We start from the raw sequence: 23,148 nt of genomic DNA, 5'->3' as shown, positions 1-23,148 counted from the left end.
GCTCGTGTTTGCCAACGCGTTTTTTCGTGCGTGTTTGTGTTTGCTTGTTTCTTAGCTGTACAGTGTCTTTCACTTTGTTATGAAAGACGTTCTGGCGTGAATAGAAGCTATGTAAATATAGAAAATAATTATAACAACAACAGAACCAGCAAGCAAATGCTTAATTAGCTAAAAATTTATTTCAACAAGTAGGTCTTTCGAGACACTCAAATTGGAATAAGCTAAGGTTTTGATGCTTCGAGGGCCCAAAAACAAATTTCACTGCAAGAGCAAGTGACCGTATAGGCAATAAAGATACAAAGTAAAAATTTTCATAAATATACTTTGATGTGACATAAACGGGCAGGTACATAATTACATCTTTATCCAACAAATGCATTCATGATCCTCAACTGACATTTTTCTCACCCTTCCATTGATTTACTCCAATGGTCCCATAAATGTATGATTGTGTATCACTGGGACTGTAACAGATGGAAAGAAGTTCTGCCTTGAAGAAATCTTGTAGCATTGCTATAATGCAGAACTTAGAAATATCAAACAATGCAATGTTACATAATTATAGGACTTGTTAGATAGGCAGCTCGAAGTTGACTTTCATTTTCACACTTCTGGCTAGTTCAACGATATTGGAAAGACGGACAACCTGAGCAAAAAAAGAAAAAAGCAAGTGTGAGCGCTTTGCGTTCTGCAATGCAATACAAGTAGAACTTCAAATAGAACTGACTGTTCCGAGAAATACATGTACCCCAGATACAAATAAGGGCCCTTACCATCTCTGCAGCTTCTTCGAGGTCATCACAAGCAATAATTCTTAGCCCGCTTGCAGCAATAAGGGCCTTAGCGTCATCCACTCGAGTTCCTATAGAGTAAAAGCGAAGAAACAGAGAGCCTGATAAATCTCTTTTACAAGCATTCAACTGTTCAAAATGGTAACAGAGATCACCTCAAGCTAGCTATAACGAGGTATGAAATGACAAACAATGATTAAATCGGTATCGTGCTTGACCGCCTTTCGGTAGCGGAACGTCTCTTTCCAATCGTTTCTGCCCCATCCCACCGCTCTGACGCACCAGAATGAGTGTCCACTAGGCGGCCTCCCCTAGGGAAATTGAACGTGTTAAAAAGCTGCTATGCAATGTTGTGTATTCGACGGGACCGTAACTTAACGCGCGATAAAACTGCTGTATGCATTTCGGAAGCGTTTGTTAGCAGAATTTCGACTGCAGTTACATTTGTATTCAGCTTAATCAATTGTATGCTTTAATCAAACCCTTCCACAATACTGTATACCTCAAAGCAAACAAAGCGAGGCCGAAAGCCGATGCATGGACATTTACAAAAAGCTCAATCGCGATCACGCCATAATTAAACTTTTCCCAGTGGAAACAACTTATTATGTACCTAACTGTTTCTTTTTGTCTTTGGTTAAAAATAAATTTAGCAGAAGGTTAGCATGGAGAGAAAACAGTGAAATTGTTTACCTTGTAATCGTACAACAATGGGAATACCGAGTTCAAGCTCTCTCGCTGCAGCAATGATTCCCTCGGCTATGATGTCACAGCGCATGATGCCGCCAAAGATGTTAACAAGAGTAGCGTGGACCTAATTACAAAAAGATACACAAAAAGTCAAGAGGACATTTCCGAGTTCACCTAAGATCATGCAAGGCCTGCCAACTATATCACAGAAAAAATGCCTGATAGCAGGTTATTTCCGAGTCTCCCTTGGTTTCCGTTTCAAAATGATGACTACTAAGTACAAAATCTTATGGGGTTAAAGGTTGGTAAAAGGTCCCGGTGGGAACTACTGTTGCCACTCGGTAACTCTCAAAAGTGCCAAGAAACGCCTTCCGTCTCAAAAATGCCGTGTTCAGTAACCCCCAATGCCCCCATCCTTGGAAGACACTACTTTTGTGATCGTTATTATTCATCTTTTGAGAAATATAAGAACCGATTTGGAAATACATGATACAAGAAATATAAATGATAAGAACCGACGTTTCGGTGCATCTTGCGCCATTATCTCGCTTTCAACCTAGCCTTTTCATCACTAATTATGTAACCTTGATAATGGCGCAAGATGCACCGAAACGTCGGTTCTTATCATTTATATTTCTTGTATCTTTTGAGAAATGCAGGGAAATTAAATCGCACACTTTGGTCCAAAATAGCGCAATGGTTTAAATGGGAATTTTGCAGTGACATCTTCCACATAGTGGCTCTTCCGATCCCACTGATTTCTAGAAAGATTTTCGGGGAGTACAGACCCCCCCCCCCCCCCCACCAAAAAAAAAAAAAAAAGAGTTCTTTTTCTCCAAACGGGCAAGTGCAAACAATAACTCATGAAAGTGTACCTTCTTATCCTCGCTGATAAGCTTGAAGGCTGCCATAACCTGTTCTATTGTAGCACCACCACCAATGTCCAAGAAGTTTGCTGGCTCACCGCCATGTAGTTTGATTATATCCATTGTGGCCATGGCCAGGCCCGCACCATTCACTGGTGATCAAGAGGAAAAATAATTGGCAACAGTGAGGGCTGAAATGCCGGTGCAAATAACCAACCCAAGGCTGTGTTTTACATTGCACATGCCGTTCTTAAAAGTTACGTAGTAAGGAGTAAAACTATTTATACCGTAAATGATTTGATAAACGCCCAGGGCGTCTATAAATTTTAGGGGTCCTGGGGGGGGGGGGGGGCATTAAAAAGATATGAGGCATTTATTTAACAGAGGCATTTATTTCACTTTAACTGTAACAACGTAAACAAAACAAATGAGATCCGTAGTTTGCTCCCAGAGTAAATAGAAGACAGAGTTAGTGAGTAGGAGACTAATCTAGCCTGGAGATGTCATGGCTTCTTCGCTGTCCGAGTCAACCAAGAAACTACTGTAAATAAATTGTGTGGTATTACTCTATGGAGCATTTTCTTGGTTTTTGAGGCGATTCTTTAGGGGGAAAGGGCATCTGAAAGACATGGGGCATTTATAAGAGGGAGGGGTCTAATAAAAACTTTACACCTCAAGGGGGGGGGGGGGTTATTTGAGAGTGGGCATATATTTTATCATTATTTGTACGGTATACACACTGCTCTCTCATGGTGTAAGTTGAATAATTCTACACCTGCACACAGTTGAATCCTTATCCTGGAGATCTTTTTTGTTCATCAAAATAGCCTCTTGAAAAACTCATTTACATTCTGCATGAATTTAAGTTAAAGCGGTATGGCCTAACCAGATGCTGGACGGCATAAGTGGCCATTTGGTTCAAACATCTCTCTTGGGAGTAAGTGACCAAAGGAGAAAGCTGAAAATTATTCAGGCTGGCAACTTTGGCAATAGTCAATGCTTATGTGCCTGCAGCCATACAGAAAGTTGTATCAATGGGGTACTAATAATTTACAAAGAAAATAAAACTGCAAATGGTGGTCATTGGTCATGAAAACTACTGACAGTGGTCAGGTTTAGGAACAAAAGGGGTGTTCAATAAGAAATTGACTCTACTTTTGTTTGGCCTAAAGAGAGCTTTTTTTAAAATGAGGTGGTTACATTTAATTGAAATAGATGACAGCCTAACAGATTTTACCTAGACATCCAATACTGCCATCAAGACCAATGTAGTTAAGGTTTGCTTTTCCCGCCTCTACTTCCCTTGAATCTTCTTGCGACCAGTCTTTTAATGAGAAGACATCTGGTTGTCGAAATTCTGCGTTGTCATCAAAGAGCAACTTGGCATCCATGCACACAACTGGAAAAAAAAACCAAGGACATCATGTTAGCTTTACTCAATGTACATCAATATTACCAACACGACACAATTTTCCTTAATACTGCTAAACAATTATTTTGAAAAGGTTTCTTGGTCTTTTTTGGATCCAAAATTCAAGGACTTTTCACGCACTTTGCAATAACTACATCCAATTTTTAAGGGCACAATATAGAAACATCTGTTCTACTCTACAACTAGTTACAGCCTGATATATTACCTCCCTCGACCACCCACATCTCCTCCAAGAAAAATTGCAGGGAAATTAAGAAACTTACAAAATAACACATCAATTACAGTCCCTCAACAAAGTTAATAATAAATTATCTCATAAGTTAACATCACTTCAATTCGTTCTTTGTGTATGTCACAACAAAAACACGCTGGTCTTCAATTAATACCAATTGAAAGCCTGCGAGCATGAATGTCACATCGAATTTTGGCTTAATTGAACATTGTCAGAAACAGCTCCAAATTTTGCAAATTTACATGATTTATGGACAAAGGTAAGCCGGCCTCTTCTTGCGGTGAAGACGGACGTACACAGGCAGTGTCACTGCAGTGTCAAGTACATGTATACTTACCCCTTCCCAGCAAGTCTTCAGTCATGGGATTTATTTCAATCATTGTAGCATCCTTTTCAATAAACAAGTCATACAGACGGATTATCCATTCACCAGCTTGTTCCGCACATTTCTCACTGAAACCCATCTGTTTTGCAAATTCCACAGCATCAGATTTTGACAGACCTGAGTAGGTGATTGTAGGCACAGTCAATATAAATCCTCTCTTACTCTTTTCAAGAATCTTTTAGGTTTGCATGTACATACATGTCTGTACAAAATTACCATCCATCTTTGTAGCAGTACACACAGTAGGTAAGTCATGGTACCTCCCACCAAAGAAAATTAATATTGTTGCCATGGGCATCAAAATTCCCTGACTTTTCTTTGACTTTTTTCTGATAACAATTAAATTTCCCTGACCAAAAAATGCAAAATGCCAGATATACAGTATAATTGCAGATTCCAGCCTACATTTCCTAAGGAAAAAACATTGCTAAGATCCCATTGACTTGAAATTATTTCTTCCAGCCTTTAATGGTATTACATCAGCTGTGGTATAATCTTAATTCCTTCAAAATGTCAATTTTCCCTGACTCAAAATAAATTTCTCTGACTTTTCCCTGACCTTGAAGAATTTTATTTTTCCCAGACCATTTCTTGACCTGTGGCAACCCTGATATAATTATATTACCCACACAGCGGTCAAACACCACGTGTGTGTGCAATTTCAGTGCAATTCCCGCCAAAATTCTCCATACAAAGTCTTAAACTTTCCGAAAGCTTTCGCTTTAAAGCCAAAAGTTAATGCCATTCCTGGAAAGTTAAGGATATACGCTGCTTATGGATGGGAAATCTGATAATTGATCTCCACTGAATTCCCCAGCTTGAAATTTTCTTTCACCGTACTATTTATAAAACAATTTCCTACAAAAGTTTGCACACTTTTGAGTCAAATTCTCAGGAAAGTTGAGGCGTCAAAAACCGGAGGTGACCTCATTTTTGCATTTGACTGCTGTGAAATATTTACCACAGGATGCAACAAAACTGGAGTGCAACAACCCAGGGCTAGTGGGTTTTCTTCCTAACAGCTTGGGTAGGTCAATGGGTACTAGGGTACTACATTTGTACATGTAGTTAATCTGCTTTTTACGTAGTCTTTGCACAAGTTTCAAATTTCATCTATGAAGTCAAGTGTCAGTAACAAACACAAGATACATGTACAAACCATTGTTAATATCTACTCCAAACTTAACAATGGCATCAGGAGAATCTTTGGCAACTTGTTCAATATCAACACCTCCCTGCTGGCTTCCAACCAATACTGGGCCCTAAAGAGTGTAAGAAAAATAAAATGACCACTCACTTCTCTAGATTGCGATGGATTGTGATTGGTAGATTTTGTTTCATGTTTTTTTTTTCAAGATTCATTGATTGTTTTAATTAGGATTGACAGCAGCAAAAAACACAATCCTTAGTTAGGTTTTGAACAAGTTTCAGTGTGCTTAGTACAGATTGGTAACACAAAGGAAATTAGTAGGCTGTAGTTTTACGTTATGGCTTTAATTTTATCTTTGGTAAAAACAATTCAAACCAGTTAGATTTAAAAAACTTGTTTAAAAAAAATTTAACCAAAAATAAAATAATTAAAACCACAACACATACAGTCAAAATGTTTCAGTCTGTAGACTGGTGGAATTGGCTAACTGACTGAGTGTATTACCCTTCCTGTCACATGTACTTGCATATCAAACAACTGATGCAGGGGATTCATTAAGGTATGGAGCAGGTAGCCATCAGGGTTTGCACCTGGGCAAAGTATCAGCAAGGCGCTACCCTCTTTGGATGACTGAAATTGTTTTAGATGCTGAAAACAGCCAGGCAAAGTAGTGTTCGCAGCTGGTAAATTTGCCTGGTGCCTGGCCCTTAATGAAACCCCCCGCTGATGCAAGAAAAGATTTTTTCCCCAAAATAACAGTGAAACTGATTTTGTACCTTGAAAGCTCTCTCTAAAGCAATGGCAAAGTAGTATTCCCTTCTAGCATACAATCTCTCGCAAATATAAACCTGGAAAATAATACCAACAATCATTAGAGAGGTTAAGCATGACGTTAACGGCAGACGCCAAACGGCAAAGATACTCTGATTGGTCTTCTTCTTCCGTAAAAGCACACAATGGAATATTCTCCTACTATCTTGCATATTCACTGTACTCGGTACACACAACTAAGAGACACCGCAAGTTCATTGCGTGCGGGCCGTCGTCAAACCTCTCTATTAACAAAGAAAACAGACTGAACAAAGCCAGTATCTTAAAAACTGTACTCAGTCTCAACCCTCCAAGTTTATTTTTTTCCTTAGTGGCCATTTGGCTACCAACTACTCAAGTTTTGGTCACCAGTGAAAAATTTTAGTCACCAAATTAAGCTGATGCTTTCAATCCTTCCTCTCAATTTTAGTCGCCAGGCTGGCGACCTTGGTTCAAATTTAGTCGCCAGCTCCAAAATTTTAGTCCCATGGCGACTAAAATGGTCTTAACTTGGAGGGTTGAGTCTGGTGCTCACTAACATGTTTTGTGATCGGTGTGCAAAGAAGATCAAATATTTCTTTTACTGGTGGCAGAAGTAACACGTACCTAAAATTAGATGTCTTAAATACATGTAAACCTCACTAGTGTATGTCACTACTCACATCATTGCATATCCTTCCTTGCTCTCCTGTTTGTTTTGTGAAGAGCTTTTTGCCAAGCATTCTAGATGCCATTTCTTTAGCTTCATCTGGCCTGAGGAAATACAATTATAATAGTCATTCAATAAATATATTAATGAATGGCATAAAATAGCCTGTGGCACACCATGCTACATGTACACTCAGCAAACATTGCAATAATTGGCTCAGAGGGAAATGATATTAATGACTGCTATGTACTGCCATGTTACTGTCATGAATTTGTTTTTGGTTTGAAAACTGTAAATTCAAGATAAGTGGAGGATCTATTGTATAAAAAATGAAGTCATCACTTGTGCTCTTGTCAGACGAGTGCTTCTTGTGTGTTTTATACATGTACAATAATAACAGAAAATAATTATGATGTAAAATATTATAGTGTAAAATGTTATACCCCTATATCTCTTTTACAACAGAAACTACCGGTACCTCCTGTACATGAAGGTCGGCTATCTTAGGGCCTGTTTACATGGAGGGAGGGCGCCCCTGCTAATCGAGTTACCCGGCTAGAAGGGATGAAACATAGCCCGCCTTTACATGCAGAATTCACAGCCCTTCTACCCGAGTTGAGACAGTGTCACTGAAGCGTGTCACAGCGTGAGAAAACCATGTACATGTAGCTTCAAACGATTGAAGAAATATATGACTTTTTTACTGAATAATCAAGGCTAGCCACCTTAAAACCTATTTTACTTTAATGTGCAAGCTCTTTGAAAATTACTGTACTGCGTCCATTTTGGGGGGAATTCAATCGAAATTCAACAGTTTTTGGTGGCCAAATTGAAATTAAATTTGTTGTTTCGGGAATTAGGATAATCACTCCTACCAAAATTTTGAATTAATTATAGCTGTCGCTCAAAGAAATATTTTCCAGCCAACAAATAAAACTAACTCGATCTAATTTTGGTCAAACAGCACTGTTTGGGTCCCGAATTTATACATTTTTATGCCATTAACTTCAAAGTAAATTTAAGAACACGCACGAAGACTTATCCCGGCAAGCCGGGATAGCCCAGGCACAACCGTTTACATAGCAAAAAGCTATCCCGCCTAGAAGGGTGCCCCGGGCAAGTAGACCGAGTGCTCCGGTCCGGCAAGGCGGGTTTCCCGTCTTGCATGTAAACGCTTGAATGTGTTTTCTAAAGAAACATATGAAAAGTTGGCTCGCCCAGAGTAGCTCGGTTAGCCGGGTAACTCGGTTAGCCGGGGCACCCACCTTCCATATAAACAGGCCCTTACTTACGAGAACACAATCCTGACTCCTCCTTTGAGCCCTCCTTCAAATGTTCCTTTTCCACGTCCACCTGCTAAAACCTGAGCCTTGACCACCAAATCAGACTCACTTTCTAGACCTTGCCAGATAAAAGGAAGAAAAGGTGAAATTCTGTACTTGAATGTACAAGTTAAATGGCCGTGCATTTAATTCACGACAATTATGGTTATCGAGGAATGTGTTGTACCTGAGGTACATGTACATCCAATCGAACAAAATTGAACTTAAAGTCAATCGACCCCAATCGAACACCAATAATTTATTGTTTGATTGGGTTCGGTAATCGAACAAAATTGAACATCTATTTTGCTGTGAGTTTGATTATCGCACAAACCAATCCAATCTAACACAATCAAAATCAATTCAATTAAAATCTCTTGATAAGTAAATCACTCAGGACTTATCATAATCAATGACCAGATATGGGTTAAGTGTATTGGACATGGATGTATTGAATGGAATAAATAGAAATAAGCAAAAAATTTGCATGCAAAATTTACTTGTGTTTCAGATGAGAAAGCTGTTTGCCTCTCAAAGTCGTGGTTCTTGAAATCAATCGATGCAGAATTAACAATGCCTGCTTGAGAGTTTTCTGTTGAATTGCCCTGCACATGCACACTTGCATCTCACTTGCGCTGTCTGTGAGACAGACCTCTCAACCTCAAAGAACCGGAAATCTGGAGATCGAGGTCAAAAAACCGGGAGATTCGAGTAAAAACCGGGAGATTAATCAACTGACGGACAAAAATAACTAAAACCAGGTGCTAATCAAGAGAAGGAGTTTTTTTCCTGTTTTAGCAACACAAAAACTAACGTTCTTTTCACGACTTGTGTCTTCTATATATGGGTTTCGATTGTGTGTGTAGCGATCAAACTAATGAAATACCTTTGCTGGCTACGGATTTACACAGAATTGGCGTAAGACAATCGCCTTGGTAAGCCAAAAATGACATTATACAAGAAATTGTATCCTTATAGCTTGTGACTCTGTTTATCGTGAGATTTTTGTGTCTTGTCGTGAGACCGTGAGATTGAACTAAAAGTCGTGAGTCTCATGGCAAAATCGTAAGACTTGAGAGGTCTGGTGAGGGGTGTTTAAAAGAGCTCACTAAAGTGTTAAAAGTTACAGTTCTAAAGAGAGAAATAAAAAAGGTGGAAAAGACTTAGGAGGTCCAGTTCTACATTGACATCCCAAGCATTATTTTATTTGAGAAAATAAACATTTGTTGTGTTAATGAGTAAACGGTATCCGGTCGTTTCGAGACAAAGTCGTTTCGAGACAAGTCATTTCGAGACAAGTCGAGGTCGATTCGAGACACAAGTAAAGTCGTTTCGAGACAAACTGAGACACATGTAAAATCGATTCGAGACAAACTGAAATTGCTTCGATTTAGAAGTAAACTCGAGAAAAGATCAATATATTAGTGTTGTCGCGATGAACTTATTTTGATGGCAGAACCTCACATTGAGTTCTTGTACGCGCTTTAATTATATCTTCAGTTTTACGTGCTTTAAGTCTGTTATTCGGGGAAAACAACAGAATACGGAATAGATAAATTCAGAACAAATTTCTAAAGCAGTGTTTGTGGAACTAACCTTTATTCTCAATACCTTCATCAGTCTGTGAAGTTTGTAAACTTGCAAAGTTTTCGTGCAGTCTTTTACCTGCTTTTACTTTCGCGGTGAATGACTCCGGCCACAATTTGCTAGATTTCCACGTCAAAGAACTTTAAAATCGTTGAATACATTTTATACCGTGACAGTTTGCCTTTTTCCTTTCCTTTTTTATGACTTTCATAGCTTTAAAATAACCTTTAAACGTTTTTGTCGCGTTAAATAGTATAGTTATTTGTATCGGAAGGACTTCGCGGGAGCACTGGGTATTATTTACGTCGATCGATCGAGTCGCTTCGGCGAATTATACCTTATTCGTAATACACTGATCTTTTCTCGAGTTTACTTTTATATCGAAACAATTTCAGTTGTCTCGAATCGACTTTACATGTGTCTCAGTTTGTCTCGAATCGACTTTACATGTGTCTCGAATCGACCTCGACTTGTCTCGAAACGACTTGTCTCGAAAAGACTTTGTCTCAAAACGACCGTAAACCGAGTAAACTACATGTATAAGACTAACTTTTGTGTGTAAGCCTATATTACTGGTGTTGATAATAATTAATGCTGTCTATTGTTATCACTTAATTTGCCAACCAAAAACCCGATGGGTGCTTAACTGCTTGACATTTGAAAACGTAAGAATATGTAAACAGTAACGTTTCCAAAAATTATAATGTGCATATGGGTCGGGATGTACATGTTCTTTGTACGTACATCCCATTAAACACACAAAAAACTGTCATTTGAGGTAATACGTACCTAGAGTACTAGCTATTTCATAAGCTTGTTCAGGCGTTTTAGCAACACCCCCCTGAGGTGTAAGTATCCCTGCTTCTTGAAGAAGTTTCATACTGTAATGCTCGTGAATAGATAGGTCTCTGGTCTGCTGGTGTTGACAGCCATTGACACCTAAAACCTGCAAATTAAACCACAGTTAACGGCAAAACAAGTCCTGTTCGAGAAAGATATACCCTTTTTGCTTAATAAAACACTGCATACCCGTGGCAAAAGCCTTGCTTGAGATCTTAAGCCGCCAACACATAGCTTGCGAAGGCCGTTCAAAGTGGCAGCCATCTTTGTTTTCGTCTCGCCGGTATATCACGCAAGCTCCTACTACTGATACCGCGGACTCACCAGTAAGCGGGCTCAGCTCGACTGCTTGATCCATCATGGCGGCCCCTCGCCCTCTGAAAAGACCACGTTTGGGTCAGCCAGACGTATATCCACAAGACAGTAAACAAAGAGAGGTATTATAAGTTGAAATGTTCAATGTCATTATTATAATAATATACTCACTTTGCTCATAATCTTCTCAGGATGAGCTCACCGAGGAAAACGTCAAAAAAGGCTTCAGCTATCAGCCGCTTCCCTTCAGTTCGGGAACAATTGAGGTTTGTAGAAATCTATTTGTCATTTCCTCATGCGATGCGGTGACAATTGCTAAATGGAAAGAAACCTGATTGTACTCGATTTGTTTTTCAGTATGGATCGGCGAAAGATATCATGTCGAATGTGCCACTGTCGAAGGTACGTGAATGATCAATCAGGGAAATTGACAATGTTTACCTGAAAGTTATTTTCAATTGATACTCCGACTTTGCAATTTAATATCAATTATTACTCAATCTGTCGCTATTGTTAAAGCTTGAACTCATTTTTCTCTGTATTATTTCTTTCCTAACAGTTTGCTCAAAACTTTAATGCCATTTTGCTGGAAAAACAGAAACAAAACACCTTTACGTCACAAGATGGAAACAAGAGGAAAACACAGTCCGTTAAAGATAATTTTATGCCAGTAAGTAAAATTTACCTCTTAAGAAAAAACAATCAAATTGCTGACATGATGCCCCCTCAGAAAAAATCTTAACCCCATCAGACAAAAGCCAACTTTATCCCTAACCCTTCAGAAATAACCCTTCAAAGAATGTCGATGGAGCTACCCCCTCAGAAATGACTTTCAAAACCCTTTCAAAAAAACTTGTCAACAGGGGGGTGTGGATATAAAAATTAATGGAATGGCCCTTAAGTAAGGCATCTTTGAGCGGTTGGTACATAACAAGGACCCCTCATTTGGACCCCCATCTCATTCTAGACCCCCTATTTTTCCCAGAAAAAGATGGGATCGTGATTTAAATATCTAAAATATGATTGAATTATATAAAAAATCTGAATAATGAATAAATTACCACAACGTTGTGCCTGGAATAATCACAATTTCACAACCGAATCACAGAGTTTACCACTATTTGCATTGATGTGTGACTTCAGAAATCAAAACACCTGCCAAATTGTTCCAAGATGAGGATCAGGTGGGGTTCAGGTGGGGTCCAAAAGGAAGTCCAAATGAGGGGGTCCATGTTTTGTATGGACCCATTTTGGGGGTCCAATCTTGGACACTTTCAAGTGGGCAAAGAATTGAGAATGTGATAAAAAAAGAGAGAGACAATCATGTGTGTAAATAATTTACTTTTGGCGTGGCAGCTTACCCAATGAATGAAAAATGTCAAACTGATACTTTCATTTCTATTTTTGCAGGTGCATATAACTGCTCGTAATCGTGCATTCATATCGTCATGGTTTCAGGATCTTGCTGGGAACAAACCCCTTACAGTTTTAGCCAAGAAAGTGAGTCTGTAGTACATTTTCATTTCAGGGCATCAGTTACCCCAGGGGGGGTACTCCGGCTTGTAAATGACGGGGATGATCGAAGGATTTTTTGGGGTTTGAAATTTTTGATTCCGGGATTTTTTAGGGGATTTTTTGGGTATTAAAAACGAACTTAAGCGCCTTGGCGCGGCCTTGGCGTATTTATGGTATGATGAACAAACAAACACGAGTGTTCAATTTTTTATGGTTTTCTTTGTGTTATATTATTGCCCCTCCTGGCAATTTAGGGGTAATATTTGAAAAGGGATTTTTTTGGGAGTTATTTTTTGGTCCAGGGATTTTTTTGGGTAATGTCGGAAGACTTAGGGATTTTTTGGGTCCTGAGTTTTGCCTTCATTCGATCATCCCCATCATTTACAAGCCGCAGTACCCCCCTGGGTCAGTTACAATCTCTATGCCTTGACATTCTTCTGAAAATTTGCTAAACACAAACAATGCTTTTAATTCCTTTTAACAGTATTTTCCTGAGAGTTTCCTTTTGGTCAATTTTGCAAGCCTTGAACAATTTCCCAAAATTATAATTATAATATTATACTTCCAATATACCTTAGGTATCAATGACAAAAAATGTGGTTGTAAAAACTGATGAAAAATGCCCTTATTTAACATTTAATAAATTAATGCCAGGCCTCAAATAAATACCAGGTTCAATTAAATAGATGCTGAGCCAAGCCCGCGTTTTAAACAGACTCTCCTGGCCTGTCCCTTCTCCCCCCAGCTACACTGTATGACCTGGAGAAGAAAGTGGAGGGGGACAGGGGCGCGGGAGACTGGGAGAAAAAGGGTGGGAAGCAGGAGAAAAGAGGGCGGAAAGTGGGATTCCTAAGGAGGCGGGAACTGGAAGAAAACAAGTAAAATTTTGCAATGTTTCATTACATTTCACAATAGATAGGGGACAAAGAGAAGGGTGCCACTACGGAAAGGGGCAGGAAGTGGGAGTAAAAGGTACGGGAAGCGGGAGTAAGCGGTACGGGAGGCGGGAGGTTCAGACCCCCCTGTCCCCACCCACAAGATAAGTAATGATCACTGATAGGGCAAATAAAGGATCAAAGAAGCTCAGTAGACCATATATTCATATTTTTGGTATTGGACAGGAACTAGCTTGCAATGGAGACTAATGCAGGGAATATCATTAATAGGAGCTTTAAGTGATTTGCATTTGAAAAGATTCCCCATAGCCTTAATTACAAGCTAGTTCCAGTACAATACTGGTAATATGAAAAAATTATGGTTTATTGATATTTATCTACTGTACAGGCCAGAGGTTTGACAGCAGTTGTAATATCGAACCCATGACCTCTGCGATACTAGTGCAGCGCTGCACTAGTATCGCAGAGGTCATGGGTTCGATTCCCGTTCAAGCTTGAATTTTTTTTTCAGGCTTGCTTTTCTCAACTGCTTAAGTTGAGTACATTACTGCGATGGTCTTTCATTTGCTTAAAATGTATATCCGCAGTACAAATATATGATTTTCATATATTCATTTCATATTAGTTGTAATATTGTTTGTCCATTACTGCAGGTGCCAATTTTCAATAAGAAAGAGGAAATATTTAGTAGTCTGTGTGATTACTCCATTCCAATGCTGCGAGCTGCATGGTTTATAAAAATATCATCAGCTTACAACACAGGCGTCAATGAGTCCAAGGGCAAGAAAAGAATTATGGCAGACCCTGCATCAGGTATTAATCCTTTTGTTTTTGTAACATGTACTTCATGTACATAGGCATGCATCACTTTAACAGTGTAAAATTAAACCATAACATACATACATGTATACAAGTCAAGAAAAACCATAACAAATGCATGCAGTAGTTTGAGAAGGTACAATGAACAAACATGTAGTACATTGTAAGCTTGACCTCTCTTACTCTGTCAGGGCTAAAATCATGCACTGCTAGCGCTGAGACAACCAAACAGTATTTTGAGGATTTCCCAGACATTAGCAGGCACTGTACAGGCACTGAACAATAAGTGCATGGACTTAAACTTTGAACCTCCCAATCCCTCGTCTAATGCACAAACAAGATCTACATGTGTATGCTGTATTTTTTTTAGACTGGACCCATGCTCTAACAAAATTCTTGAAGGACCAGTTAAACAAGATTGCAGATTTCTATCAAAGCCACTTTGGTGGGATAACTTCCTCCCAGCACCAACAAAGAATGACGCCTGAAATGGAACAAGCATTGAAACAGTGGAACTACACTGTACGATTATCACACTGGCTGTATGAGGTGAGAGGTTCTACAACATTCAAATTGTGTTGGGATAAACTTGCATTTTGAAACATTGAATTTACAGTCAGTGAGAGCAGGTGTGAACCTTTGGTTCTTTTGTTGACACTTCACTGCCACCCCTTCCCCCATTCCCTTCTCTGTGAAAATTCTAATGGGTACCAACTCTCCATGACGGCACATGGCTTGGTTGCAGGTGTTCCCAGTGATGGGAGCAGTTTACTGTTTAAAGGCTGACTAATCACAGTGGAGGCTCCATTCATGCCAGGCACCCATCTTCCATGATTATAGTTGTTAACAGGACCAGCATCCATAAAGAAAATGAATACTTACATGTATATGTATTTAGGAAACTGTGCATACAATGTAATGCAGTTTGGACTCTGGATTGAGCACTGGTTCAAGCACTGTCTGGGCTACTTTATGGTGTTGTGTTCTTTGTCAAGTCACTTAGCTATTCAAAGCTATTGTTTCATTATGATTCTTATTTATTTTTGTACATAATTATTTTGCAGGAGAGCCTTCTTGATAGACAAGACTTTCTTAACTGGCTGTTGGATTTGTTGGATAAAAGCAAGAATGCTGATGACTTGCTGCTAAAATTCCTAATCCCTCTTCTGCTTAGGGTAAAATATGCTGTCCATTCTGTTAACAAAGCTTAAAATAATTATAATATTGTGTAATAGAAATTTGTGACGTTGAGCATTCTATTTGTGTGAGTTGTGGGTACAGTACATATTCTGCAGTCTCCAGACTCCTATACAGTGACCTCTCTCTAAGGAGTTCACCCTCTGATCCAATATCAATTTAAACTTAGGTAACTGCCTAAGGGAGGTGTCCACCTTAATGAGAGTCCAGTTAAAGATAAACAAGTCAAATTTGCAGTGGCCAGGACTAGCCAGCCTGGCCAACCTTGTCCATTTTAGGGAGTTGTATGCCTTACAGCAGTCCCAGGGTCCACTTTGACAGTTGATTGGTCACATCATGTTACAGGAACCATAAGCTAAGTGTCAGCTGTGTAGGCCACTGAACAAAATACATTACAACTGTGCACAGCAAACACGTTTTTATGCTGTAACTTACTTTTCATTGTTGTCATTTTCATTTCTAGTATGTTGACCAGGTAGTCATGTCTCAAACCCTTGCCAGAAGCCTCGCCCAAGTTTGTTCCAGGAAGCTGTCAACATTATATTCTGCAGCTGAGCAGATGCAATCTGAACAGCAAAATCAAGGAGCAAGCAGCAGTTCTACTAGGACAAGCAGTTCATCTGTGCCAAGCCCTGTACCATCCATTACTTCAGAAAGGTATAAAGTCAAGTGAACAATCAACAACAAAGTACAGCCAAGATTAGCGCTAATGAAGGGGCTTCCTGAGACATCTGGCTTTTCCAAAACAGCACAAGCACTTGTCTCCCTTGTCTCGTAAAATTTGGAATTTAGACATTATAACAACTAAATCAACATCTACTTGTGGTAAGAGTGGTAGAGTTACAGTTTTCTTTTTTTTGGCTTATTTTGACAGCTCAACTTTGACAGCCATCAGTGCTCAGTCACTTCCTGTCCTCTCGCAGTACAAGACATGCCCTCAGCACCACGCCCTTGTTCTAGCACTGAGTTCCGTTCTCCAAACTATCGCCATCAGTTGTCCTGGAGCCCTCATCTGGAACTCCATTCCCTGTGGAAACAGCTCCAGTAACACGACAAGCAGTGGAAGTAATTCCAGTGGGACAAATGCCGATGCTGGAGCCAGTAAACCTGCGGTTTTGGGATCCCCATTGGACAGGCTGCCTATCGCACCATCTGCAATGCCTCTTCCATCCCCTGGAAATGCACAGGGATCCCTAAATTCTGAGGTTGGTAAACTGTTGCCTGTAATATATGTAGTTTTTTGTTTCTGTTATTCATGGAAACATTTACTTTAAGACATCTCTTGTACATGTAAGTGTCCACCCCCTGCCCCCCACCCTTAATTGCAAGGACACTGAGTCATGGTCCTGGTCATCCCACTTGAACACTGCATGCACATATAATACTGTAGCATTTTGTAATATAACCAGCAGTGAGTTGGCTACCTTCCATAAACAGACACACTTGGGTTACTTTTACAGTAATGTTATTGCTGTGACATGTAAAAAAATAAAGACATGTCAGGAGAATGCCCGGCCAGCCCTTATGAAAATAAGGCTTTCCAGACCCCAGGGTTGGAAATTAGCGCTCGCCCGCTCGCCCAGGCGAGTGTGAAAACTGTCGGGCGAGTTCAAATCACGGATCACTCGCCCGGTTTGGCGAGTACGATTTTCAATATATTATTCAAAATAAGCGGAACTTTTACTTTCCAATTTAAAATAATCTACACTGTCCATAAGTCGATAGCTTACCAACATTTTGAAATCTCCATCAAAGCTATTTGCTTGCAAACTACAGGTATTTAGGAATACATATCAGATTAAACTGTGTTTCAACTTTTAATGGAAGTGTGCTCGTGTTTTTATTGTGGAGTAAGGTCTATTTTCAGCGACTTTTCATTGTAGTCTGTATCGTGATCGACCACTACGGTGGCTGGGCGAGTGAAAACTGATCTGGGCGAGTGCAATTTGAAGGTCACTCGCCCAGATGGCGAGTGCTCCGGAATTTTAGTTTCCAACCCTGAGACCCCAAGATATTTCTTCCTGTGCCAAGGCACTGTGACCAAATTTTGGAACAAACACTTTTAAGAGTGTGCCCGTGAGAGAACAGGGCAGAACCATGCAACAGGTGCTACAGCTCATATCACCGATTTCGCCCAAACTTAGCATAAATGTTGGGTATGGTGAGCTATTTACTGTGGCAAAACATCAACTCAAAATATTTTATTCCCTTCAAGTTATGGCACCTTTTGCAAAAATGGCCATTTTTCACTAATTTATGCATATTTAATTAGCTGACTTTGATTGACCAGTTCCACAAGAAAAAAAGACTTCTGAAAATAAATTTCACTGCACTATATTCTGTGGTTATTAGGCTTTAAGTACAATAATTCACTTGAACCGTCAAATTTGATTTCTTCTCCTCAAACGGTCTTTTGGAAGGTACACATTTCGTACTGTTGGAAATAGCCTTTAACTAGTGCCCAATATCTCCCATGAGCAACAACTTATATACATTATTCTTACATGGGTAATGAAGTCCATCATTAAACTTTACAAAAATGCAACAAAATGTCTGGGGACTACAATATTTTATTAGTATTGAGAACTAAACACACGTGACTTAACGATTTCTTGCTATTTCATCAAAATTCACCGAAACACAGAAGCCATTTATTTGCCTCAATTTGGCATAAAATCGGAACGAAATAGCTAATCAAGCATTAATCTAAAGATAACAATCAAAATATTGGCGAAGAAAAGGCAGTTAGGACATTTTTCGGAGCGTTTTCAGAGCCATATAATTCGGCAATGTTGTGATATAGCAAATGTAAAAACAGCAGCGAAAGATTTTCTTTACAAGCTCGCTCAATTCAACATTTAGGCACATCAGAGTAAAGAAACAAGAAAGTAATACTACATACATGCCACTTATCGACACACAGATGCTTTCTTTTGAAGAATTTGTTCTTCCTCGCTGCACTTCGATTCTTTGATCGATCTCAATTGACATGTACTGTTGCTTTGAGGCGCGCTGAACTTAGTCAATCCATCGTGGTTCATCCTTCGTGAAAGGTGTAAGCAGGTTGTCAATAAAGTCATTCAAAGAGCTGTTCAAAGTTTACGGAAGGACACTTGTCTCAGCCAGTTTGCATGAAATAAATTTAACTGGAAAATAAACAGCCGCCATGTTGAATTTCTACCTTTGAGCCTGCCGTTTCAGTCAGCGGTACGGCTGTTCACTGGGCATCACGCGTCCATCACGCGTGACCACACCACACGCGCGATCATTTGCTTTTCCTCCCCGAGTGTTCGTTGGATGCGTTTGTGATGAAAATGAGAATATTTTCAATTGTCGTAGGGAAAACAATTTCCTCCGCTACAGCTTGACGTGTTTACCGCAATGTGATGCTGAACGAACTCTAGGGTGCTTACCATTTGTTGGAGAGAACCGGTTGGAATGACCACTGAAAAATGGAAAGGCTTCTTTCCAAAATTAGCAAACTAACCGAAATAGATGTCGCTTACCATTTGTAGCTCAGTTTCCTGTTATTTCTTTCCGTTGATGGGAGACCTGATGCATGGGAAACTAGAACTGGGAAACCTTACAAATGGTAAGAAAATTTCTGACGTTCCGTCAATCTCCGAAGAGATTTTCCAGAAAAAATACTGTTTCATTTGACTTTCACCGAGACAGAGTTCTTGATTTTTCTGTTCAACGGTCGGCTAGCCTGCGTGGCAGGCGTCGTTAGTTTCTAGCGCGCGCATGGGAGAAACGCGAAAGGCGCGAGAGCGCCACGCGAGGAAAAAATCGAGAAGACGGCGTCTCCTCTATTTTTACCTCGCGTGGCCTTCTCGCGATCGCGCACTCTTTTACGCGCGCTAAAAACTACACAGACGCCTGCTACGCAGGCTAACGGTCGGCATGCACCACAACCAAATCAAAATAATTGTTTATGTTCCAAAATGACGCTAAATGGCGGTATAAAACTGCTCCGACGTCTCGGCAATACTGCCTTTTTGCGGGTGGCACCCTGAAGAAGGCAGTATTGCCGAAACGTCGGAGCAGTTTTATACCGCCATTTAGCGTCATTTTGGAACATAAACAATTATTTTTAGCATAAAAGACGCTACACAGTTAAATAGATCAAAATTTCAACGTCTCCCAGTTACTTTCCAGACATTTGTATTTTTTTATTGCTTGTTCAAATTCCCCTCCCCTGGCGGGAATAGTGATTAATACCGCGCATAACGATTACATTTTTTGACCAAATTCCCCTACCCCGGGGCATAAATGGGAAAAAATGAATAACTCAGCAAAATTGGAGAATAACGTTTACCACGGGATAAATCACTATACGGTGGATAGCGAGGTAGGTTTTGTAATCGTTTCTTGCGCAAGTGCTTTAGTTGGGGGAGCGTCTGTGCTGAACTGAACAAAGAATTCACGTACGAAATGCCTTTAGGGACGCAGTCTATATGGCGCAGCAAATATATATATGTTATTTGCCGGCTGGGAGGTCCGTATAGTGAAAAACTGTGACTGAGGTCTTGAAAATGCTGCCCGAGGCCGCAGGCCGAGGGCAGCATTTTCAAGGCCGAGGTCACAGTTTTTCACTATACGGACCGACCCTAAGCCGGTAAATAACTTTTTTTTTTTTTTTTCTCCATTGAAACACAAGACAAAAACTCACGAAAGCGTTACCGTGGCCCGTGGGCAGATATAAGAGAATCTTGCCCGCGCTAAGAACCAATCAGATTGCAGGATTCATTACCGTGCCCTCTGATAAAAAAATAAATACATTTATTACACGACTAAGGCGGTCCGAGGGCCAATAACTAAATCAGCCAATCAGATTACTTTATTTCCGGTCCCGCGGGCTGATATTTTCCAAGTATCGGACCGGGTTTTGTCCCAGATGATCCCGCACTAATTCCCGCGCGATTTAGCGCAAGATTTTTTGCAAGATTTTTTTTTGTAAAAATTTTTCGGAGTTTTTATTGCTTTGAAAATGAAATGACCTTCAACACAGAAATAATTTTAACTCCTTTGGCGCGCGTAAAAGTTTTGCCGCATATTGTTTTCCACGACATCTACCGGGTAGCAATTCTTAATACACAAAGTTTCCAGTCGTAAAATAAATCTCTTATTAACCACGCGCGAGGGCCGTACTGGGCGAATATTGGCCCGAGGTCTTAACAGTACGGATCGAGCGCAGCGAGGTCCGTACAAAAAAGACCGAGGGCCAATATTCGCCAAGTACGGTCCCGAGCAAGCTTGGAGAAGGCTACCTGTGCTGGTTGAAACATTAGCTAATAAGTTTTGCCGTCTTGCGTAGTCCTAGTCTTACAATAAATTTGTTTAGTTTTAATGCGGGGTTTGAGCTCTCTACAAAAGTCTGCATTCGCGTCTTTGTAACTCACATAGCCACTTAAATTGAGTCGGTGATGAAGAAAATTATCATTTGAAGCCGCAATTCGTCACTTGCAATGTGGGCATTCAGGAGGAAAAATTTGTCCCCATAAAAGCCCTTTTCTAAAACAAATTAATAAAACTGCAGTAATGACGTTTATCGGTAAATGGACAGATGGAGAACGAGAAAAGAGAGTGGGTACAAATTCAGTCTCCTAGCTGCCAAAGTGTAATATAATATAGACGATTTGAACAGAAGGAATAGATGTGCACAGGCCAGGCTGACAACCTGACCGCCATTTCTTCGAATGTCCATATTCACCCCCTCCCCCACCTCCCAAAAAAGACAGAAACAACAAAAAAAACAATAAACATACTAGTTTTAACCTGATATAAGATGGAAAAACTTGCTCTGATTATTTAATGGTTTCCGACATTTCAGAGCTCAATTTCAGAGCATCAAAACCGATTGCATCGCATACATTACACTGCATCCAGTGTATTTCTCTTCAACTATTTATCAAAAAAATTCAATGGAGAAGTTGAAAAAAATTCTCACTTTTACAAGAAACGCACACTACTTATAAGGCTAAGATCAAGCCCCGGTTGTTCAGAGGGTAGATAACACCATCCGCTACTTATTCCGACGAAAACAAACATTTGCGAAGGAAAAGCAAATGAACACGCGTGTGTATAGCTGTGTATAGCTGTGTTGGGCTATGTATAGGCGTGTATAGCTGTGTAGGGCTAGGCTATGTATCCCCTCTATGAACATCCCTATATAGGATTTAGTCAAACAACTATATGATGACTACACTACGTACTTGCCCAAGTGTACGGCTTTACCGCTGACTGAAACGGCAGGCTCAAAGGTACAAATACAACATGGCGGCTGTTTATTTTTCAGTTAAATTTATTTCATTCAAACTGGCTGAGACAAGTGCCCTTCCGTGAACTTTAAACAGCTCTTTGAATGACTTTATTGACAACCTGTTTACACCTTTCACGAAGGATGAACCACGATGTATTGGCTAAGTTCATCGCGCCTCAAAGCAACAGTACATGTCAATTGAGATCGATTGAAGGATCGAAGTGCAGCGAGGAAGAACAAATTCTTCAAAAGAAAGCATCTGTGTGTCGATAAGTGGCATGTATGTAGTATTACTTTCTTGTTTCTTAACTTTGATGTGCCTAAATGTTGAATTGAGCGAGCTTTTGAAGAAAATCTTTCGCTGCTATTTTTACATTTACTATCACAACATTGCCGAATTATATGGCTCTGAAAACGCTCCGAAAAATGCCCTAACTGCCAATCTTCGCCAATATTTTGATTGTTATCTATAAATTTATACTTGATTAGCTATTTCGTACTGATTTTGTGCCAAATTGAGGCAAATAAATGGTTTCTGTGTTTCGGTGAATTTTGATGAAATAGCAAGAAATCGTTAAGTCATGTGTGTTTAGTTCCTCAATACTAATAGAATATTGAAGTCCCCAGACATTTTGTTGCATTTTTGTGAAGTTTAATGATGGACTTCATTACCCATGTAAGAATAATGTATATAAGTTGTTGCTCATGGGAGATAATGGGCACTAGTTAAAGGCTATTTCCAACAGTACGAAATGTGTACCTTCCAAAAGACCGTTTGAGGAGAAGAAATCAAATCAGACGGTTGAAGTGAATTATTGTACTTAAAGCCTAATAACCACAGAATATAATGCAGTGAAATTTATTTTCAGAAGTCTTTTTTTCTTGTGGAACTGGTCAATCAAAGTCAGCTAATTAAATATGCATAAATTAGTGAAAAATGGCCATTTTTGCAAAAGGTGCCATAACTTGAAGGGAATAAAATATTTTGAGCTGATGTTTTGTCACAGTAAATAGCTCACCATACCCAACATTTATGCTAAGTTTGGGCGAAATCGGTGATATGAGCTGTATGACCTGTTGCCTGGTCCTCTTATGGATACACTCTTAATAAACTTGTTAATACTGCATGATTGTGTACATGTAATCATCCAGGCACCAAAATAATGTAAATCAAGTGTCTTAGGTGTGGTTCCCAACTAAAGATTCTTTTTTTATATACATGAACTGTAACAAATTTTTTGTACGAGATCCAGGGGTACATTGTGTACCTGTATGTACATGCACAAACTAACAGGCTACTAATTGTTAAGGCCCCCTGTGACACAAGTTAACTGAACATGTGCCAAGTACAGCTGTTGTAACTTGCATCTTTCATTCTTATTCTGTAAAT

At 39.7% G+C, this 23,148-nt stretch overlaps 2 protein-coding genes across 2 annotated transcripts in view; one reads left to right on the top strand and one right to left on the bottom strand.

Annotated features, from left to right (window-relative positions):
- Positions 1 to 156: 156 nt before the first annotated feature.
- On the bottom strand, positions 157 to 11,092 carry LOC144664354 (succinate--CoA ligase [ADP-forming] subunit beta, mitochondrial-like). Its single transcript, XM_078525466.1, has 12 exons — positions 10,944 to 11,092; positions 10,704 to 10,860; positions 8,298 to 8,406; positions 7,019 to 7,109; positions 6,323 to 6,394; positions 5,556 to 5,658; positions 4,349 to 4,513; positions 3,585 to 3,746; positions 2,357 to 2,499; positions 1,485 to 1,605; positions 774 to 862; positions 157 to 646 (listed from the first exon to the last, which is right to left on the bottom strand). Exons 1-12 carry the CDS (start codon positions 11,016 to 11,018, stop codon positions 572 to 574), a joined length of 1,362 nt encoding a protein of 453 aa, XP_078381592.1. The 5' UTR covers positions 11,019 to 11,092; the 3' UTR covers positions 157 to 571.
- The window catches only part of LOC144664335 (mediator of RNA polymerase II transcription subunit 12-like protein), a 57,648-nt gene continuing 45,578 nt past the window's right edge, over positions 11,079 to 23,148 (top strand). The window contains 10 exon segments of the mRNA XM_078525432.1: positions 11,079 to 11,191; positions 11,261 to 11,335; positions 11,427 to 11,471; positions 11,629 to 11,739; positions 12,480 to 12,569; positions 14,134 to 14,293; positions 14,670 to 14,848; positions 15,364 to 15,474; positions 15,960 to 16,153; positions 16,371 to 16,701. Of these exon segments, the coding sequence (XP_078381558.1) occupies positions 11,114 to 11,191; positions 11,261 to 11,335; positions 11,427 to 11,471; positions 11,629 to 11,739; positions 12,480 to 12,569; positions 14,134 to 14,293; positions 14,670 to 14,848; positions 15,364 to 15,474; positions 15,960 to 16,153; positions 16,371 to 16,701 (1,374 nt within the window). The 5' untranslated portion in view covers positions 11,079 to 11,113.

Source organism: Oculina patagonica, chromosome 8, assembly GCF_052425735.1.
Source record: "Oculina patagonica isolate OP01 chromosome 8, crgOcupat, whole genome shotgun sequence".
Taxonomy (NCBI): Eukaryota; Metazoa; Cnidaria; class Anthozoa; order Scleractinia; family Oculinidae; genus Oculina; species Oculina patagonica.
Note: the sequence above shows the minus strand (reverse complement) of the source record. Positions and strands in the feature narration are given on the sequence as shown.